The sequence below is a fragment of the Scleropages formosus genome, chromosome 4 (assembly GCF_900964775.1).
Source record: "Scleropages formosus chromosome 4, fSclFor1.1, whole genome shotgun sequence".
Lineage (NCBI taxonomy): Eukaryota > Metazoa > Chordata > Actinopteri > Osteoglossiformes > Osteoglossidae > Scleropages > Scleropages formosus.
The window spans coordinates 5,406,778-5,424,220 of record NC_041809.1 but is presented as its reverse complement, the minus strand read 5'-3'; the positions used below and the strand labels follow the sequence as shown (position 1 = coordinate 5,424,220).

Below are 17,443 nucleotides of genomic sequence, written 5' to 3'. Positions count from 1 at the left end.
TTTTTTTTTTTTTGCTGCAGCAGCAGAGTGGGAAGGATGGGGTACGTTGAAAAGAACCAAACGCGATGGAGCAGGTTGTCAAATCAAATGTGGTCTTTGTGTGTGTGTGACGTGCAGCCATGTGTGTTCATTGTTCAGGCAGCTGTCCTGAGGTAAAATTGCAGTGAAGTGTCCAATTGCCGCCACATCATCTGGCCTTCAGGAATTGTTTCCTCTTCCTTTTCCCGCCACCCACTTACCCCTCCGACCTTCAGGCCCTTCTTCCCCCCCTCAGGAATGATCTCCTCATACTCCCAAAATGGAACTGCAGGTTTTTTTTTTTTCTTTTTTTGTTGGAACTGAAGCCTTTTGGATACCAAACGGTAAACTTTTATTAAAACATTTTGTTCAGCTGACAATTTCCCCCACAGTGACTTACAGTTTTCACCTACTTAGTTATTTACCCATACAACTGGCTAATTTTACTGCAGCAATTTAGTGTAAGTACCTTACTCGAGGGTACTGCAGCTGAGACTGAAACCTGCAACCTTTGGGTCCAAAGGCAGCGGTTCTAACCACCTCCCGTGTTTGGAGTTCGCGTGCAGGAAAGGTCGAAAATCAAAAGTGCAAAGGTTTTCAGTTCTGGCTCCGATGTGGCGGAACGACGACCTCCTCCTACTCAGAACTGCTGAATCTCTCTCTGCATTTACAAAGGGTCTTAAAAACTCCCCTCTTCCAGACTCAAATTCTCCCCTGATCTCTTAAGTGCATCTTAATATGTAAATGTTTATGTTCAATGACTTTGTGATTATAACTGAGTAATGGGTTAAACCTTTATGCAGCTACTCGTATGATGTACTTTGGTTCATATGGTACATTTACATTCGCATTTATTCAGGAATTAACTGTGCTTTAGAATCACGCGTCTGCATCTAACTCTTTCTGCTGATGTACGTCGCTTTGGACAAAAGCATCTGCTAAATGAATGAATGTAAATGTAACCAATATGCTACCGGCTGCCCCATTATGTTATAAAAATAGAAAATTTAACTGTTGGTGGGGCCGGTGGGTGGCGTAGTGTCTAGAGTCATCACCTTCTTTAATCCCCGTTCTTGTTGTAGGAGCCTTGATGAAATACTTACCCTAGATGCATCTAATAAAAGTCTCCTTGTTGTATAATTCGGAAAACAGTCAGTATACAAACCTACCCTTGTCAGTCACCTTGGAAATAGGGTTCAGCTGAATGAATAATAAGAAAAACACGTTTCAAATTTGGAACAACTCATTTTCTCATCTTCTCTCCCTTTAGAATATCTTTTTTCAGGTGTCGTGTTTCTTTTGGGGACTGAGATAGGAAATCCCGTCTTTCCCTGAAATGCAAGACTGGACTTTTTAGTAAAACGACATTGATGCGATAATGTGCATTTAACTCTTAATTAAACCCATATTTTTCTACTTTGTGCTGTGCCTAGAGCTCTTGATCAGTATCTTTTGTCTGTTTTGAGAACCTGCCAGATGAAGAAATATAAACCTAATTCTAATAGGTTTATATTTAAATATAAATTCTAATAGGTTCTTTTTGACATTATGTTCCAAGATTTGAAAAAGGAATTCAGTACTGTTTGATTTTAAAAATGTAATTAATTAATTGAAGTTTGTGTTTTCCTTTTTAAGTTGTTTATCTAAAGCGCTTGAATTTACTCTGGGTTGTACAACATTGTAGACAAGTGTCTGCCAAATGCATGAATATAAATGTATATAATGCAATGCACATTTCTTAATCTGTCCAAAGGGAGTTTTTTAAGTGAGGCTTCCATGTGTTTATTGTTCATCTGGTCCTTTCTTGTATAGCATCTCATATCAATAAAACTAACTGGAAATGAATAACACCATTTTTTTAACCAGATCCAAGGTTTACAGGTTATTTTAGGACAACTGCGAAATATGGGTTAGTTTTCATTCTATGACTACTTCTTCGTAGAATGAAGAGTAGTTGTATCCTTTATAAATTTTTTTGGCAGCAGAATATATAACTAAAGAGTTTTTGTGATTTGATCCAGCAAAGTATAGAGAGCAAAAAGAGTCAAGAATTTTCTTGTTCCTCAGCAGCTTAAACGGCTATTTGTTCCCAGGGGTCTGCTGTCTGGTGGAGCGCATAAAAGGAGTGGTTTTTCTCTGGGACGGCCTCGTCCCGCTCTTCCTCCTCCGGGGGAACTGGAGTGCTGGGCCCATGCCATTGTTAATGAGGGCCAGCCCCTTCCCTTCCGCTCAGCACACATCTGCCGGACTGCCTCACTCGTGCTGGCTGTGTGTAGCAGGACGATCGCGGGAGTGTCGGGACCAAGAGACAGTTTCCGAGAGGCCGCTTGGTACCGAATGCAACTCCACGTGGTGTCCGTGTGACTGGTTCCACGACTATTTATTACAGTGCTGCAAAATAAAGGAGAGAAGTGTCTTGGAATTATTTAAATAGGTGCATTTTCTGTTTATGGGTTCTCTATCCAGTAATTAATACATGCAGTGTCAAAGCCTGACATGGAGACACGAGTACTTCTCTTTTAAAGCGGGTGAAGATCAGTCACACATTTATTCCACAGTTTTAGTGTAGCTCACAAAAATCCAGTTAGATTATCATTTTAAATCAGAACAGCAAATAGTTATCCTCTGGAAATGTTTCTACTGTGAGAACGTGTAATGCGTGCCCTGTAGTTTATTCCACTCTACAAAAATTGCCTTTTTTCCCCTACCATTTCCATATTTTAGATTACAGGGCCTTCATAAAAAATCTGTCCTGGAAGGACACCAGAGGGTGCATCAAGTTTAATTTATTTATATTTTTTTCTTTCTTTCCCTAGAGGCTGCCACGTTGAGCAAGTGAGATCCAGTGTGTTATGATTTGATTCCCTCATCTGTTTTGGGGTGTGTCATTAGTCTATCACATTGTGAGCCTGCTGTGTTTTCCTCTGTTTTCAATCTGGACGATTAAACTCATATTCACACTCTTCCGTAAAAATTCTTTTCAGTGTTCCAGTTTCCAATACTTAGAATTTTTAATTCAGTACTGAAACGAGAAAGCTGTCATGCTGTGTTATCAACGTAAAATTCCCATACCCATCCTGTATTTACGGTATCTTAAATGTGAACATTAAACATTTGTCCAGTTCTTGTCTTACTAAAATCTCTTTAGTGAGGCTCGTAATGCAGAGCAGAACATCAGTGAAGGCCACAGAAAGGAGCTGGGGCAGCATGGAGCATATTAAACTTTTAACTTTGTGGATTCAGCAGAATCACTGCGTTGGTACTCTGTCAGACATACATATATTTGACCAAATATGGGTCCTGTGGTCAGCAGTTCATACAGCATGATGTCTTGTAATTACTGTAAGTGATCCTGTAACAACAGCTTGTTAGGTTCTGCATGGCAGCAGTTACTGCATCTTTGTACCAATAGCCTCTGTTCCTGTAGAATGACCTCCATCAGCCACGTTTCACTTAGCCATAACAAAGATATCTCTGTCATGGAAGGATGTGATGGCATGCCATGTTGTTCGGAGTGCGGGTGCGATTATGGAATCCGGCCCTGGTATTGGAATGAGAGTCGTGATATGGGCACTGTGGAGCTCTGGTTTTGAGAAAATCGCTTCTGTATGCATTTGTTTTAAGGGTTTCAGTTTTTGGGGAGAGCATGTATACCGTTAGCCTCAATACATGCACAGGCTACACTGTGAACAAGAGATGGTCAAAGCATTCCTTGGTACACCGTTCTCCCTCCTGTGATCTGTTGAAACCTTTAGGTGTATTTCTGTTTGAGTGTTTACCTCTGGAGGTGGGTATAACAACATTTATATGATGTGAAACATTCACTGCCTTCAGTTTTAACTTTACAATTTGAACGATCAGAATACAGTCCCCCTCCCCAGTCTTGCAGATAATGTTACGTTTTCTCAGGCATGTGGCAGAAACTAAAAGTCATTATTTTTGAATGCGGGTAATTGGCAGATTTTAGTGGTTGAAGGATGTAGACTTCTTGAGAACTTGGCAGCAGTGCAGCGGAAGGATATGTTCTGCATCGATTTAAGTTGGAGCAGCCTGTCTCTAGATAAGTCGGCTGCCTGTAAGCCAAGGCGTTACCGTATCTTGTGGCCCAATGCTGCGGAGTGACAAGTCAGCTTCTGAGAAGGTCTTTGGATGCAAATAATTGATATCAATCTCAGCTCTAGACTATTTGGAACAGTCGGGCAGCGAGAGGGCTTATGGGAGGAACGTAGCTGCTTTTTGGGTCAAGAAAATTGCCGTGGGGCAAACAGCTCAGCGGTAGGTGTTCCCTCAGGGACATCGTGTCATCTGAGTAACCGTGACCCGCCTCTCTCTTCCCACCATCAGCAGCCTTCCGTTCCCATGTGGCATGCCTACTCTGCTGGCCAGTGTGAGTGGAGAAGCATTTTTGGTTGAGTCTGCAGGCGGTTGTGGCCTCTCTTTTTGGCGGTTAAGGCACGGTTCTCTGGTAGCCTATGGCAACGTTCCGGTGCAGTGACAGCACACACTCCATGGTGATTCTAAGAACACAATTGCTTATAATCCCTAACTCTGTTGACTGCATGTGAGGTGTCAGACTTGTTCCTATACACACCAGGTAAGAGCTAACCCCTCTTGCAGCCTCCATTAAAAACAGTGCTTCCGGGAATGGGTTTAGGTGAGACTAGCTGTGGTTTCACTTCTGCAAATGCGAGGTCAACGTGGAATACCAAAATTTAGTTTCTGTAGTGGGAATTGCATGAAAATACAGATCCTGATCAGAGGTAGCCAGTAGAACTCCTTGTGGGTTCCCTCTCATTGTCCTGCCATGACCAACAGTGAAATTTTGCCTAAAAATGCAGAATTTCAGCGTGATCGCTCATTGCCTAGCAACTTGGGTTTTTTTTTTTTTTTTTTTGTGTGTGAAATGCTAAGTGCTTGTTATACCGTTTACAAAATGCTGGTCAGCTCGAAAAGCTGTGTCTTAACCCATTTCATCTCTTCTGCTTTTCCATATTGCAGCTACATCTACAGCATGTTTTCTTCCGTCCTTTAAAGTGCCAGAGAGTGACCTTTTGGTTTAAAGGTCATTACGTATGTCCAACATTGTTTCCCACACAGATGAGTGGGGGAAGCAAAGAATATAAAAAAAAGGCCCTCAGAACCCTGTGTTGCTCAAATGGTTATATTGATGCTGCGCATGACTTGATAAGGCATTTTAATAGGGCAACAGATCTCTTGCCCCTACATTGACAAATAATTAGCATACTTAGGCTAGTAATTAGCATATGAGGTCAGCCAGTGGTATGCTGTAGCTGCCCTGCAGTGACGGCTTTGCCGATGCAGCAGTAAGAAGCTGACTTTGTGCCAGCTGCAAGCCGTTTTGTCTCTCTCACCAGCAACATGTGCTCTCGACGTGCTATTCCGACCATATGGCTTCCGCTGCCACCCCTGCTATTTTGCTGTTTCATTTCCCTGACAGTTTTCCAGAACGTTCCACCTACCTTGTGATCATAGGTCTTCTTTGTCTTGGTGCAATGCAGTGTTTGACCTCAGTGAAGACCTTGCTTAGCACTGTTAGCACCGTGAGACGTGAACGAAGCTTTCAGACCACAGCTGCAGCATTTGTTTTGCGTCCTGTCATTGCCGTAATAGCGTTGCCTTCCCGCGGGCGGTCATACACCTTCTCAGATTTTGCTCTCTGTTAAAAAGTACAACCGTAGGCATGTGTCCAGATGTATTGGTTTGGTTTTCAGAGAGTCTGTGCATCTTGTTCATTGGAAGAAATCCCACATGAGGAAATGCCTGTCTCAGGAGTGGAGACAAGATGGTGTCACCTCACTGTTTTTATCCGCGATTAAAGCGTCCCTTTGGAAGTCAGTGTAGCGTGCTAGCCCAGCGTGTCATTATTATTGATTTTTATCACCAAGAAATGAATTTGTGACTGGTAACTGCACCAGATGAGATTACTACTGTCCCTTTTAGATATACAGTTTGTAATGAAATGTTTTTATTTTTCATTAGCAGAACATTAATGAGACCTGGCCCTTAATATCTTCTTGACTCTAATCACAGTTCAAGGCTCTTGTTTAAACAAATAATAACAAAATGTACATCTCCATTTTCATACGTTTTGAGTATGTATCTTAAGGGGGGAAATCCTTGAACCCCAGCATATCAGAATGCGGCAAGATGCTTGTGGTTTGGTTTGGCAGATGTTCTGTATTTCTGGGATGCTGCTTCATTTTTCTTTCCAACTGTGAAGAATGCAAGGATTTTGAACTGAAGGATTGTTCTTCTAGTGAGTTTTTGTTCCAGTATTCTTTTGATTATATCCCTTTCTTGAAAATTGTTATCCTTTGGGGTGTCACATTGGAACAGCAGGGCGTGCTGGTGCCTCACAGTTCATGGGTTGTGGCTTCAGTGGGTTTGAACCCAGCTCTCTCTATGAGGTGTTTGCATGTTCTCCCCCGGTTCACATGGATTTCCTCCTGGTGCTCCAGGTTTCTCCAGCATCGTGTAGGGTATACCCTGTCTCACCCTGCCTCGTGCCCTGTGTTTCTGGGATGGGCTCTGGGCCGCTGCAGCACTGCACTGGACAAACACTGATAATAATAATAATGAATGAATTTTATATATTTAAATTATATATAATTTTTTTATATTTCACTCTCTTTGGTAAGCTCTTTTTTTTTTTTTTTTTAAAAAAAAAAAAAAAACATATTTAGTTGTTAGTATTTAATTTTTTTTGACATGTTCATATATCCTGGCTTGTTCTTGCATAAACATTTTTGTGCTTTGTTGTCTTTAAACATCATGCCTCTGGAGTAGATATTCAAAGTTGACAGTCGTGTTCCTGTGTGTGTTCTTGTGTATCCAGTAACGCAGTTGTTTTACCACAGCAGATGGGAGGCGTTGTGTGAAATCCGTGTGTCACTCTTCAGAAGTTGTGTGGCTGCTGTTTAGTGATATTAAGAAGATACTGCAGAATTTTGCTCTGAATATCTACAGACAACATTGTCAAAATCATCTGTAATCCGTGGTATTCAGTGTTATTTACTAGTTTAGAACAGTACTTTCTCACAATGGCTAAGTAATCAATTCTGCACTTTACAAATTCTCTTTCAACCCTGTTGCACCGTGCTCGTGATGTCTCGTAAGCTGTGGCATATGGCTTTGTCACAGTAGCTGTAAAAAAAAAAAAAAAAAAAACCTTTTATTGATAGATTTATGTCCTACAGTGTTGGATCTTATGTTGGATTTGAACAGAGCAGCTGCATCGCCGTTATTATGGAGACATGGAGCGATGGCTTCGGCACCCTGCTTCTGTGGAGCACGTCTTCAGTGCTGTTTTCTCCAGCCGATCCAGTCCCTCCACCACACACGCACACACAGTGCCTCACTGGGCCCACTATAGGTGTACATCCTTGAGTCTGTCAGCTATTGTTCTCTCTGCTGTCAGCCTGTTATTTGAGACCCTCTCAGACGGTGAAAAAAATAACCAGGATTGCTTATTGGGTCTCATACTGAGAGCCTCGGTGGTGCTGGGTGTAGATATCTGATCCAGTCATTGATTTTGTGTTTTGTTTTAAACACTGTATATATGATGCTAATAGAGCAGTTTAATTTTTTTCAATGAAGAAAAGCCTTAGATCTTGTTTTTGTTAGTGAGGGAAGGAGACGCAGTATCTGTTTACAAGAGGGGAATGAGGCCAAACAGCAGACATTGTGGCTGACAAAGGAAAATCTTGAAACTAGGCCAGCCTGGGTGCCCGTGTCCCTCCAGATACCCTGCCAGTCCATGTCATGCCTTCACACCGCATCAGCTCCTCAGTTTTGATACGCAGGACGTGCTTGAGCTGAGTATTTGTACTACCACTGAACTCCAGGAATGGGCCCGTTAAAATAAAACAGTCAGACTGTGTAGAAATGGAAGATGTCTCCGATAGCAGGGCGCCACACGGCCTGGCATCGCCACCATATAAGCCTCTCTGGGGAGCGACCTATAACATTAGTCCAATGGCCTGATGATGGGGAAAGTTATCTTGCTGGCTTGATGGCATAGAATGTAATTGCAGTAGATCCTTTCGTTAGCTGTACGAGAAAAAGGAAGGGATTTACCTGCTAGTGCTGGTGAGCTGTGGTTTTTCAGAAATGTGACTTGTTCCTTGTGATGTAAACAGTGCAGTTCCTTCAAGCACCGTTGAACATTCCCACCAGTATGAGAACCAAGTGACAGTCATTTTCTCCTCCTTGAAGGACATTAGAAAAGTAGTACCTGCTCACTGCAGCTGCAAAGGAAATGTTGTTACAGCTAGAGCTGGATTCTCTGAAAATACAGAAATAACATGTATTCAAGGCAGCACTCACAGCTGTAACTGTATTTATTACAATATAAAATATGAACATGTGAAATTTAACCACTACCATGTTTTGTTTGCAGCACTTCATAATCCAGTGTTTAAATTTTGTATTGCGAACTTATGGTCGCAATGTGAGTGCGGTTCTTGGTACACTTCATTTCACTTTTTTCTCCTCCTTGAAGGACACTGAGGCGAGATGTACTTTAAAGGTCGCATCAGCTCTTTTTTGTTCATCTTCAGCGCTTCATGGTTTTGTGATAAAGTAAATGGTCTGTACTAGCACTGGCTCCATGCTTACTGAGGCACGTATTATGCCAAGAGGATCGGCCTGAGCTGGTGAAAACCCGAGAGACTCGAGCAAACGAGCAACGCTCCAAATGAGAGAACATTTTCAGAGCCGCTGGATCCTTTACCGATAGCTCGTGCTCTACTCTAGCATGACCTTGTTTGACTCCAGACGTCCCCCAAATGAGTTGGTGTCGAGATTTCAGGGCCAGGAATCCAGGGTCGTGATGAAGTAATGTGAACGAGGTGAAACTTTCAGGGATGTTGCATCATCTGGCCAGCAATCCACATGGAGGATTTACCTCCCTGCTGACACATGGAGAAACCATTACTATGAAGCTAAGGGACTAGTCTCCAGGCTTTTCCCCATCCCTTTGCATCATCCACCCCTCCAACAGGATCTGTGGTGAGAAGCAGAAAGTCTTCATTGGTTGATCTCAGTGTGAAGGTTTTATCCCTGTCAATACAGCTTCCTTGGCATCCTGTGGGTTTCCTCAAAAGGAGGCGAGACATTTGACCCACATGCCCACTACACTGGCCATGTTAGAGTTGCATTTATACCAGTGGAGCATAGCCTCACTGCCTCCAGTGTGAGGTTGCCTGGGTCTGAAGATGCTGTCACATGGTCTGACATGTAAACAAAGGGAGCTTTTTCCTCCTGGTTGCCTCTGCAAAATGGGGGGGGGGGGGGGTCATCTGATCCGCCGTTTACAGGAAATAACCGCAGCAAGGAGCCGTGCTTCCTGTACCCCCCCCCCGCGTGCTTTCTCAACAGACATCTCCACATTACACGGACAGTCAGTCCTGAAAAAACCACCATCAATGACTGGTAATGCCTTGGAGAGCAATGTGGGTTACAGTGAGGTGTTCTGACAACACACAGGATGGACTCGCCGTTCCCACCCAAGTGAGATGGTTCACCTCTGCAGTCTGGCGGAAAGTTTCAAAGTGTGGCCTTTTTGCAGTTCCACACACTGTTGGTTCATCTCTGGCTGTTTTAGCTATTTGTTCAGTCAGTTTTCGTGACAGGTCGTGCCAGGTCCAGTTTTAAGACTCCTGGCACAGAAGACACTTGGCTTGCAGTCTCAATGCACGTTCTACAATTCTGCTTGTGAAACCTCCCCAACATTCCTCAAATGGTCCGTTCGGCGGAAAAGGATCGAGTGCAGACGATTCAGAGTGTGTGTGGGAGGTCAGACATTGACCTAACATAGCGACGTGCCCCAAGGAAAAGCCTCTTAGCGTGAACATTCCCTGACTGTCGGCGCATCTCCAGCACGATTAGCCACGACTTTGCCCTCTACACGTTTGCCGTTGCTGCACGCTGTGCTTGTGTCCCATGTGCTGTGACGCCCTGGCGCTAATGAGGTTCCCGAGGCTGGGTGTGCTGCTCTTTTTACAGCAAGGAAGAAGGAGGCTGTGTCACATGTCTCTGCAGCCAGAGCGGGCGGACGAACGCACACGCACATACACATACAGACAGACAGTAACTGGCTTTCGTTTCTGACAGACAGCTGAGAAGGCGGTAAGCCAGAGTTTGGCTTGTTGTTTTGGGATTTTTTTTTTTTAAAAAAAACCCATACCTAAGAATAATCCCTGTCAGTGGGATTATTCTTAAGTATGGGTTTTTAAAAAAAATTTTTAATTTCCTCGTATCACTGGATATTGAGATTAAAATATTACTGAGGGGGCGTTGTGGGGTTTTTAATGCGACTCAATCAAATGGCAAAAGTTTATTTGAAATTGGAACTTCTTGCAATAAGCAATAAAACAGCTGCTCCTGTGTTAAAATGTATTTGTATGTTTAAACTCATAGTATAATTGGAATGCCATAATCATTAAATCTCAGAACAAATGGAATGTCAATTTCCAGTGCAATTGTTATTGCGTCACTGACCCCACACACCAGCGTGCGCTTTAATGTGGTAGCATGGGCCTGTTGTTCGCAGTTCACGTTATTATTTTGAATGTCTGTGAGTCTAATCTGGAAAAGGAATATTAATTTAAACCTTTTATCTATTCATCTGTCCATCCATCTATCCATTATGAGTAACTGCATGTCCACTGCAGGATGGCTATGGTCCAGAACCTATCCTGGACCGGGGTTAGAGGCACAATACACTTAAGACAAGACGCTGCTCCGTAACAGGACTCCTTTTTATTAGACAAAAATGCAGTACTGACATTTTACAAATACAAAACCATGGTGCAAAGTATCTTGGCCTTCAAGAGTCTAGAAAAGTGTTGTTTGAGGGGGGGAGAGAGAGAGAGCATATCAGTTACAGGGCAGTCTGTGGTCAAGTGTACAGTGCGTTCAGATTTTGCAAACTCACAAATGTGGAACCAGTTAGTCACTGTGTGACACCCTTTGTTTCAGTTATCCGCTTCTAAATCTCAGTATTATCCTTTCCCAGAGCATAGTTTTTTACATTTTTGTGTGTGTGTTTGTCCTGAGCTGTGGAAACATCCAAGTCAGGCTGTTTTATGTCAGAATATAATTGGTGGTAATGCTTGCTGGTCAGTGCTCACCCCATATCCTGGAGTGGTTTTGATTTCCAGCAGCTCCACTGAGGTTCAGAGTAGGTATAAAAATAATGAATTGGGTCAGGCCGGCCAGTGAGGGTGGGAGATGGGGAGTCAGAGGTGGTCCTGAATAGGAAAGTGGAGCCGTTTCCGTTTACGTCTTTGCTGTGAATGAGTGCTTTCTGGTGAAACGGGCCAAGGGTTCTGCTCGGTGCCTTGCAAGAAGTCCTCTGATCCTTGTAGAACCTGCGGTCTGTAACCTCATGTCTTTCGTCTTTTGAAGAAAGCCCTAGCTGATTCACTTTGGAAACTGGTGCACACAGTTTTTAGAGCTTGCATATTGGGACACCAAAGCAAGCCAATGGTGGCAACAGCTCTGAGTGGCAGTTGGAGGAGGGTCTTCAGGTCACCGAGAAGGAGCCATCAGTTTCTGGGTCAGGCCTAAATTGTTCTGCTTCAGCTGAAAACGGCAAACAGCTGAATCTGACCTCGTTTTCAAACAAATAGGAGGGAAAACACTGCTGGCTCCTCGGTGTCACTTCCTGCAGCATCTGGGATTGATCAGCCCAGGAGGAGAAGGGGTGGGGTGGTGGCCAGCTGCCGAAGCTCAGTTGGGCTCCACGTGCCCGTCGTGGGCTGTCCTTTCACACCGATCTCTTCTTCCTCTGCAGGATGACGTAGGGGCCCTAGGCGGGACCCGGCCCAGCAGTAGACACAATGAGCCTGACGTCCTGGTTCCTGGTGAGCAGCGGAGGCACACGGCACCGCTTACCCCGCGAGATGATTTTCGTGGGCCGAGATGACTGCGAGCTCATGCTGCAGGTGAGTGCTTTATGTGTGAGTGTTGAAACACTGCTAGTTTTGCTGTCAGTAATTTTCATTTTGACCATTTAAAATGTTGTCCAGCTCAATATTTAGCCACCCAGTGATGGCACTTTCATGCCAGCAGGATTTGTGAGTGAGCTAACCTGAAGGATTTGGTGCCGCATCTGTACTGCTGTCGTCGGACTGTGTGTCGTCATTGTGAAACATCTCGGGTGACGGAGAGAGCCTAAGGATGACCTCTTGAACCTCCAGGCAGTCAGGCATGTAGATGGTCTCATATTGAAATAGGCTCGTGCAGAGTTTTTTTTTTTTTTTTTTTTTTCCTCCCCCCCATCTGTTATGGTAAGACAAGACCGGTGACTCTGCAGAGGTTTCGGTGAACTTCGAAGCCTCTCCTCTGGTAGAGCAGGCTGTTTAAAATTCCTGCATTCATCAAGTCTGGATTTCTCTGCCTGTCTACTGTAGGACTCACTGGAGAACCCTAACCTTACCTCACCTGAAGCTCTTTGAATTGCTTATTTAGTTAAGTATCTGAAAAAAGGACTTTGTTTGCAGTTTGTTTAAATTACAAGATCCCTGCAGCATCTTTGCTCCCAATAAACATGTGTTTAAATAAGCTGTAATTTTCTCAAAATATGTAGGATGTCTATTTCCTCCTCCCCCCTTTCTTGGAGTTAAAAGTCTTTGAGCTGTATTCAGCATTCCCGAAGTTTCCTAGCTGAAAGTTTCGCCAGGGGTGGCACGCCGAACTGCCCGTGTGATGTGGTCAGGGCAGAATTCAGAAGGAATTTCCTCTTTGAAAACCACTGCTCTCTCATTACCATGTGTATGTATAAAAGGTGTAATCCTTGTCTTTTCAGCTCCATGATATCAGGAGTGCTTAACATTAAATCTTGGAAAATCTTGGATTTTTAAAACATTTGTATGCATGCAGATCCACGATCATCGGCATGACATGAGACGGGAGAAATGGGGAGGGGCCTTTGTGTGTCATGCCGATGATCGTGGAAATAGACATCCTACATATTTTGTGAAAATTACATTTGACAAGCGTCAAATTCCCTCACATCAACACCACAGTAACTCAGTGTACGCTCTACACTCTACTGCCTCTGCTTTGTCTATTACAGGCACAGGGACAGCTGGTAGTGCAGTGGTAAGAAATGCTTCTTTTGGATCCAAAGATCACAGGTTCACATCCTACCTCCTGCTATAGTACCCTTGAGCAAGATGCCTCTTCCCCATCACCACCAATACTAAAACTCTTACTTCCCTGAATGGGGTGGTATTAATATGAAGTGTGGCACATTGCTCAGCAGTTAAATTTAGCCTGGTTGACGTGGTCCAGCGCAGAGGCTGCTGGGAGTGGTGGGAGGGGCCCGCTGTAGGCATGTCAAGGCAGTGTGTACAAAACAAGCGTCAAACTCCCTCACATCAACACCGTAGTAACTCAGTGTACACGCTACACTCTACTGCCTTTGCTTTGTCTATTATAGGCACAGGGACAACTGGTAGTGTAGTGGTAAGAAATGCTCCTTTTGGCTCCAAAGCTCACAGGTTCACATCCTACCTCCTGCTATAGTACCCTTGAGCAAGTTGCTTCCCCTGAATATCTCCAGCAAAAAAAAAAAAAAAAAAAAATAAAAATTTGGTCACTCATCCATACATCTGTGGTACACACTCTCTCTGTCACCCACACACTATGGGCGAACCTGAACACCCTGTCTTTGTGCTGTGGGAGGAAACCCACGCAGACACGGGGAGAACATGCAAACTCCACGCAGACTGAGCGGGGATCAAACCCATGTCCCCTCAAACCACCCAGGCACTGTGAGACAGCAGTGCTACTCACTGTGCCACCCATGCTGTAATAAATGTAATGTATTGTGGTGAATCTCATCCTCTGATGGCGCTGACGGTCTACCTGTCGTTTGCAATTTATTTAAAGTGATCAGCAAAGTCGGCTTGTTACTGGGCCCTGAACTCAAGCTCTTTCCTCATTTTTCCATGATAAAATGGTTTTCTTTGATGGAGATTACCCTGGGACAAGCAGTAATTAGACCCCAGGCTTCCTCAGAGCTCTCCTGTTCAGTTCGTGCACTGCAGCTACAGAGTAAATCAATTTTTAATGTAATTTAATTCCTGTGATGCACACATCTTCTGTTCCTCCCTCTGCATTACTGCAACACCCATTGAGCTGCCTGGATCACTGCATTCCCCCCCCCCCACACACACACCATTTCCAGCCCAAACTGGTAGGAATGACTTCCCTGGTGCCGAACCATAGACTCCCTCCGATGGCCTCTATGAGTAATACATCTGCCGGCCAAACTGCTTCCATTCAACAGACATGACAAAAAAATGGAGGTCTCTTAAGGCCAAAAGTGAAGCAGAGCAGAAGGAAATCAAACCTGAGATGTGTAAGCAAGAGTTTGAGTCATTCTCCTGTTCTGTCCCTCCTGCGGTCTCCGCTATGACCTAGGGGCGAACAGCCAAGCCAACAGTCGTTACTCAGCAGGAGTTGCCAAGCAGAGCGGCCACGCAATGCTCACGTGGTTGCCGTAACAGTGGCTCTTATATAGGTTAGTACTTGGGCAGCGGACGTCAGTGAGCCCATGTTATAACGCTTCAGTAACATACCATATTTCTAGTGGTGTGTCAGTAACTTCCCATTGCAGGTTTATAGTATGATCTGAGGGTGAAAAAGAATCCAGTTTTTCACTTTGTCAGCAGTTTTTCTTTTCTCTGTCGCCTCGATCGCACACCACTAGGATATAACTGTGGGCTTGGGTTCGAGCATCTAAGACAACCAGCTTATTTATATATGAAATTGTTTGGTTTTCATAGCTTTGAAATGTTACCCAACTGTTAACTTCGCTCTCGATTTCTAACAGCCGTACACTATTCCCTTTCTGGAACTATGGTGGAATGGGGCCATGTGAGCCCTGAGCATGTCTGAAGTGTCTCGTTCATGGGAACAGGTTTGAATACATTTTTCAGCATATATTGCTGCCCAGGGAATTTTGAGTTGCCTCACATTGCCCACAGGTTTATTAGTCTTGTGGTGCTATTTATATCCCTGGCATTGCTATCACTGGTAAAGTGAACGATGCAAAGTAAACAACCCACTCAAGGATTTAGAAAGAGCATCCAGTTTGGGACTTGATTCCGGGGAGACGGGCATCTTCAGTACACTGCCAGGTTACCAATGGCCTTTTTTCTGCATCTAAACCATCTCAGTGGTATGTATATTCATTTAGCGACGTACATCTCCGAGAACAGTGATGGACGATTGATGTAGGAAATAATTTATTGCTAGCTGCCCAACGGTTGAATTACATTGAAAGTGCCATGCTAAATAATGCAAAGAGACCAACCTTTTTTCTCCCTCTGTACAGTGTAAAACTGTCTTTTTTGTTTACGTAGTGATATACACACATTCAAATACGCCATCATGTTGTAATGATAGGGAGTGGTAGTGTTTTGAATGTCGGAGTGGTGAGCAGAGTGTTGAAAAGTGAAAGTGCCAGACAGATGTGATGTCAGTGTTTCTTTGACACTGGGATATCAGGGTGGAGCGTTACTGGTGGATTTCACCACTGGGGCTTCGCTTTGTCCCGATCACGTGTAACGGAAGCTGTGCCTTTGTAGCCGTGTGCCTCGCACAGGTGGTACATCTCAGAGAACACCCTGGGGTTTGGAAGTGGTTTGTCCCAGCTGTGTTGCAGACCTAGGAGATGTGTACAGAAGGGGTGGTGCAGCTACTGTTTTCTTTCACAAACCGTTACACGTATATTGAAGTTCCCTGATCAGGACCTTGACTCATGTCTCAGGTTTCCAGGGGTGGCCATTGCTTGCTGGTACAGTAATGAATTGCAGTGCACCACAGATTTTTCCAAAAAACCTTTTTTGCATTCCTGATGTTCCTTGATAAATGATAAAGCTCTGCAGAAGCGTTCAGGAGCTGTGCGATGAGGACAATTTACTAACTAGATGTGACCCTGTGTATAAAGTTTTATAGGAGTGATATGAGAAATTAATTCATAAAGATCACCCTTTGATAGGCTGTGTTACAAAAGTCTTAGCATGTCATTCTTTAGCAAGTTTCTTGTCATTATTGTAACGGATCTAAATTTACACCCTTTCTGATCTGGCTAGATCCAGTCATTCCCTATAAAGTTTTCAGTGTCAGCAACCCATTGGTGAATTGGTAGATGAATGAATAGGTGTAACATGACCTGCTTCTTTCAGGGGCGAAGAGTTTACAGGTTAAGAACTGTTCTAACAAACAGAACAGTTTTAACCTTAAAAAAAAAAAAACATTATCTTATGCTTTGTTTTAACAATTAATTGCTAGATGGTTTCTTTTTATTCTTAGACACATCAGAAACCTGCAGGTACTGTAACTATTTAATTGTATACCTGCCGTTAAAACTGCGTTAGAGATCGCAAGAAAGATCACTGCACCCTGGTGTCTAGTGAACATCAGTAAAGTAAAATTGTGGTACTGGGAGTGGAATAGTGGCATCCTCACCACAGGCCCACTCTGACTTTTGTGTTTTCAGTCACGGAGTGTCGACAAGCAGCACGCCGTCATCAACTACGAAGCAAGCAGTGATGAACACAAGGTCAAGGACCTGGGAAGTCTGAATGGGGTGAGTGTAAGAAGAAGAGTGCGAGGAAAGACAAAGAGTTTGGACCTGTAGTACTGTGACAGTCACTTTACCACGATATACCATCTTTCCCCCAAATTCAAATAGCACTCTCCAGAGTCAGGTGAGCAAAACTGATGGGGCCTCATTTTTGATGAATACAGTTGATGGAAGGGTGATCCCTGCAGACGCCAACGCCACCTTACAAATATTTATACCCATAGCTGGTATTCTGTTGGACTGCTTTGATGAAAGTCATTTTCGTCTGTTCTGTGTGTATCATAAATAAGGATGAGATGACACTGACTAAATGCCTTTCCTGCTCCTATGTGGAGCAACTAAGTCTGACTCATGTGTTTATAGGAGCTCTTAATGCTGCCTCATTCTCTGGAAGCAGGGAAACCACAAAGCATATAATGAATCCTACACCCTTGCGCAGGATATCCAACTCATAGCCCCTTCCCATTGACTCACGCTTCCACTTGTTACTCCTTTGCTGCTGCATCCGGATGTATTTCCTGGCCAGCTTTATAGCTGTCGAACTAACAGGAAGTGGGCTCTGCAATAGATATCAAACAGTTTGATTGGCCTAATAATTTAGTGAGCAGAACATACTCCCGGTCTTACAGATGCAGCATTTTGGGTCAACAGATGGAAAGTTCATATAATTCAGAAGCACTGCAGCTTGGACTGTTTGAAAACACCAAGATTCAAACAGTCTATATATGTTTAATACCTTAGAGTAATTCTGTTTCTATGCACTCACTTCTTATAGTGAAACCAGAATCCTCTTTCTTTCTC

The 17,443-nt window shown here is 43.8% G+C and overlaps 1 protein-coding gene across 7 annotated transcripts in view; it reads left to right on the top strand.

The window, feature by feature from the left end:
- The window catches only part of cep170aa (centrosomal protein 170Aa), a 53,236-nt gene that overhangs the window by 777 nt on the left and 35,016 nt on the right, over positions 1–17,443 (top strand). For all 7 annotated transcript variants that reach the window (XM_029250947.1, XM_029250946.1, XM_029250944.1 and 4 more), the window contains exons 2-3: positions 11,837–11,987; positions 16,556–16,645. In XM_029250947.1, the coding sequence (XP_029106780.1) occupies positions 11,883–11,987; positions 16,556–16,645 (195 nt within the window). In that variant the 5' untranslated portion in view covers positions 11,837–11,882. The remainder of the gene's footprint in view (positions 1–11,836; positions 11,988–16,555; positions 16,646–17,443) is intronic.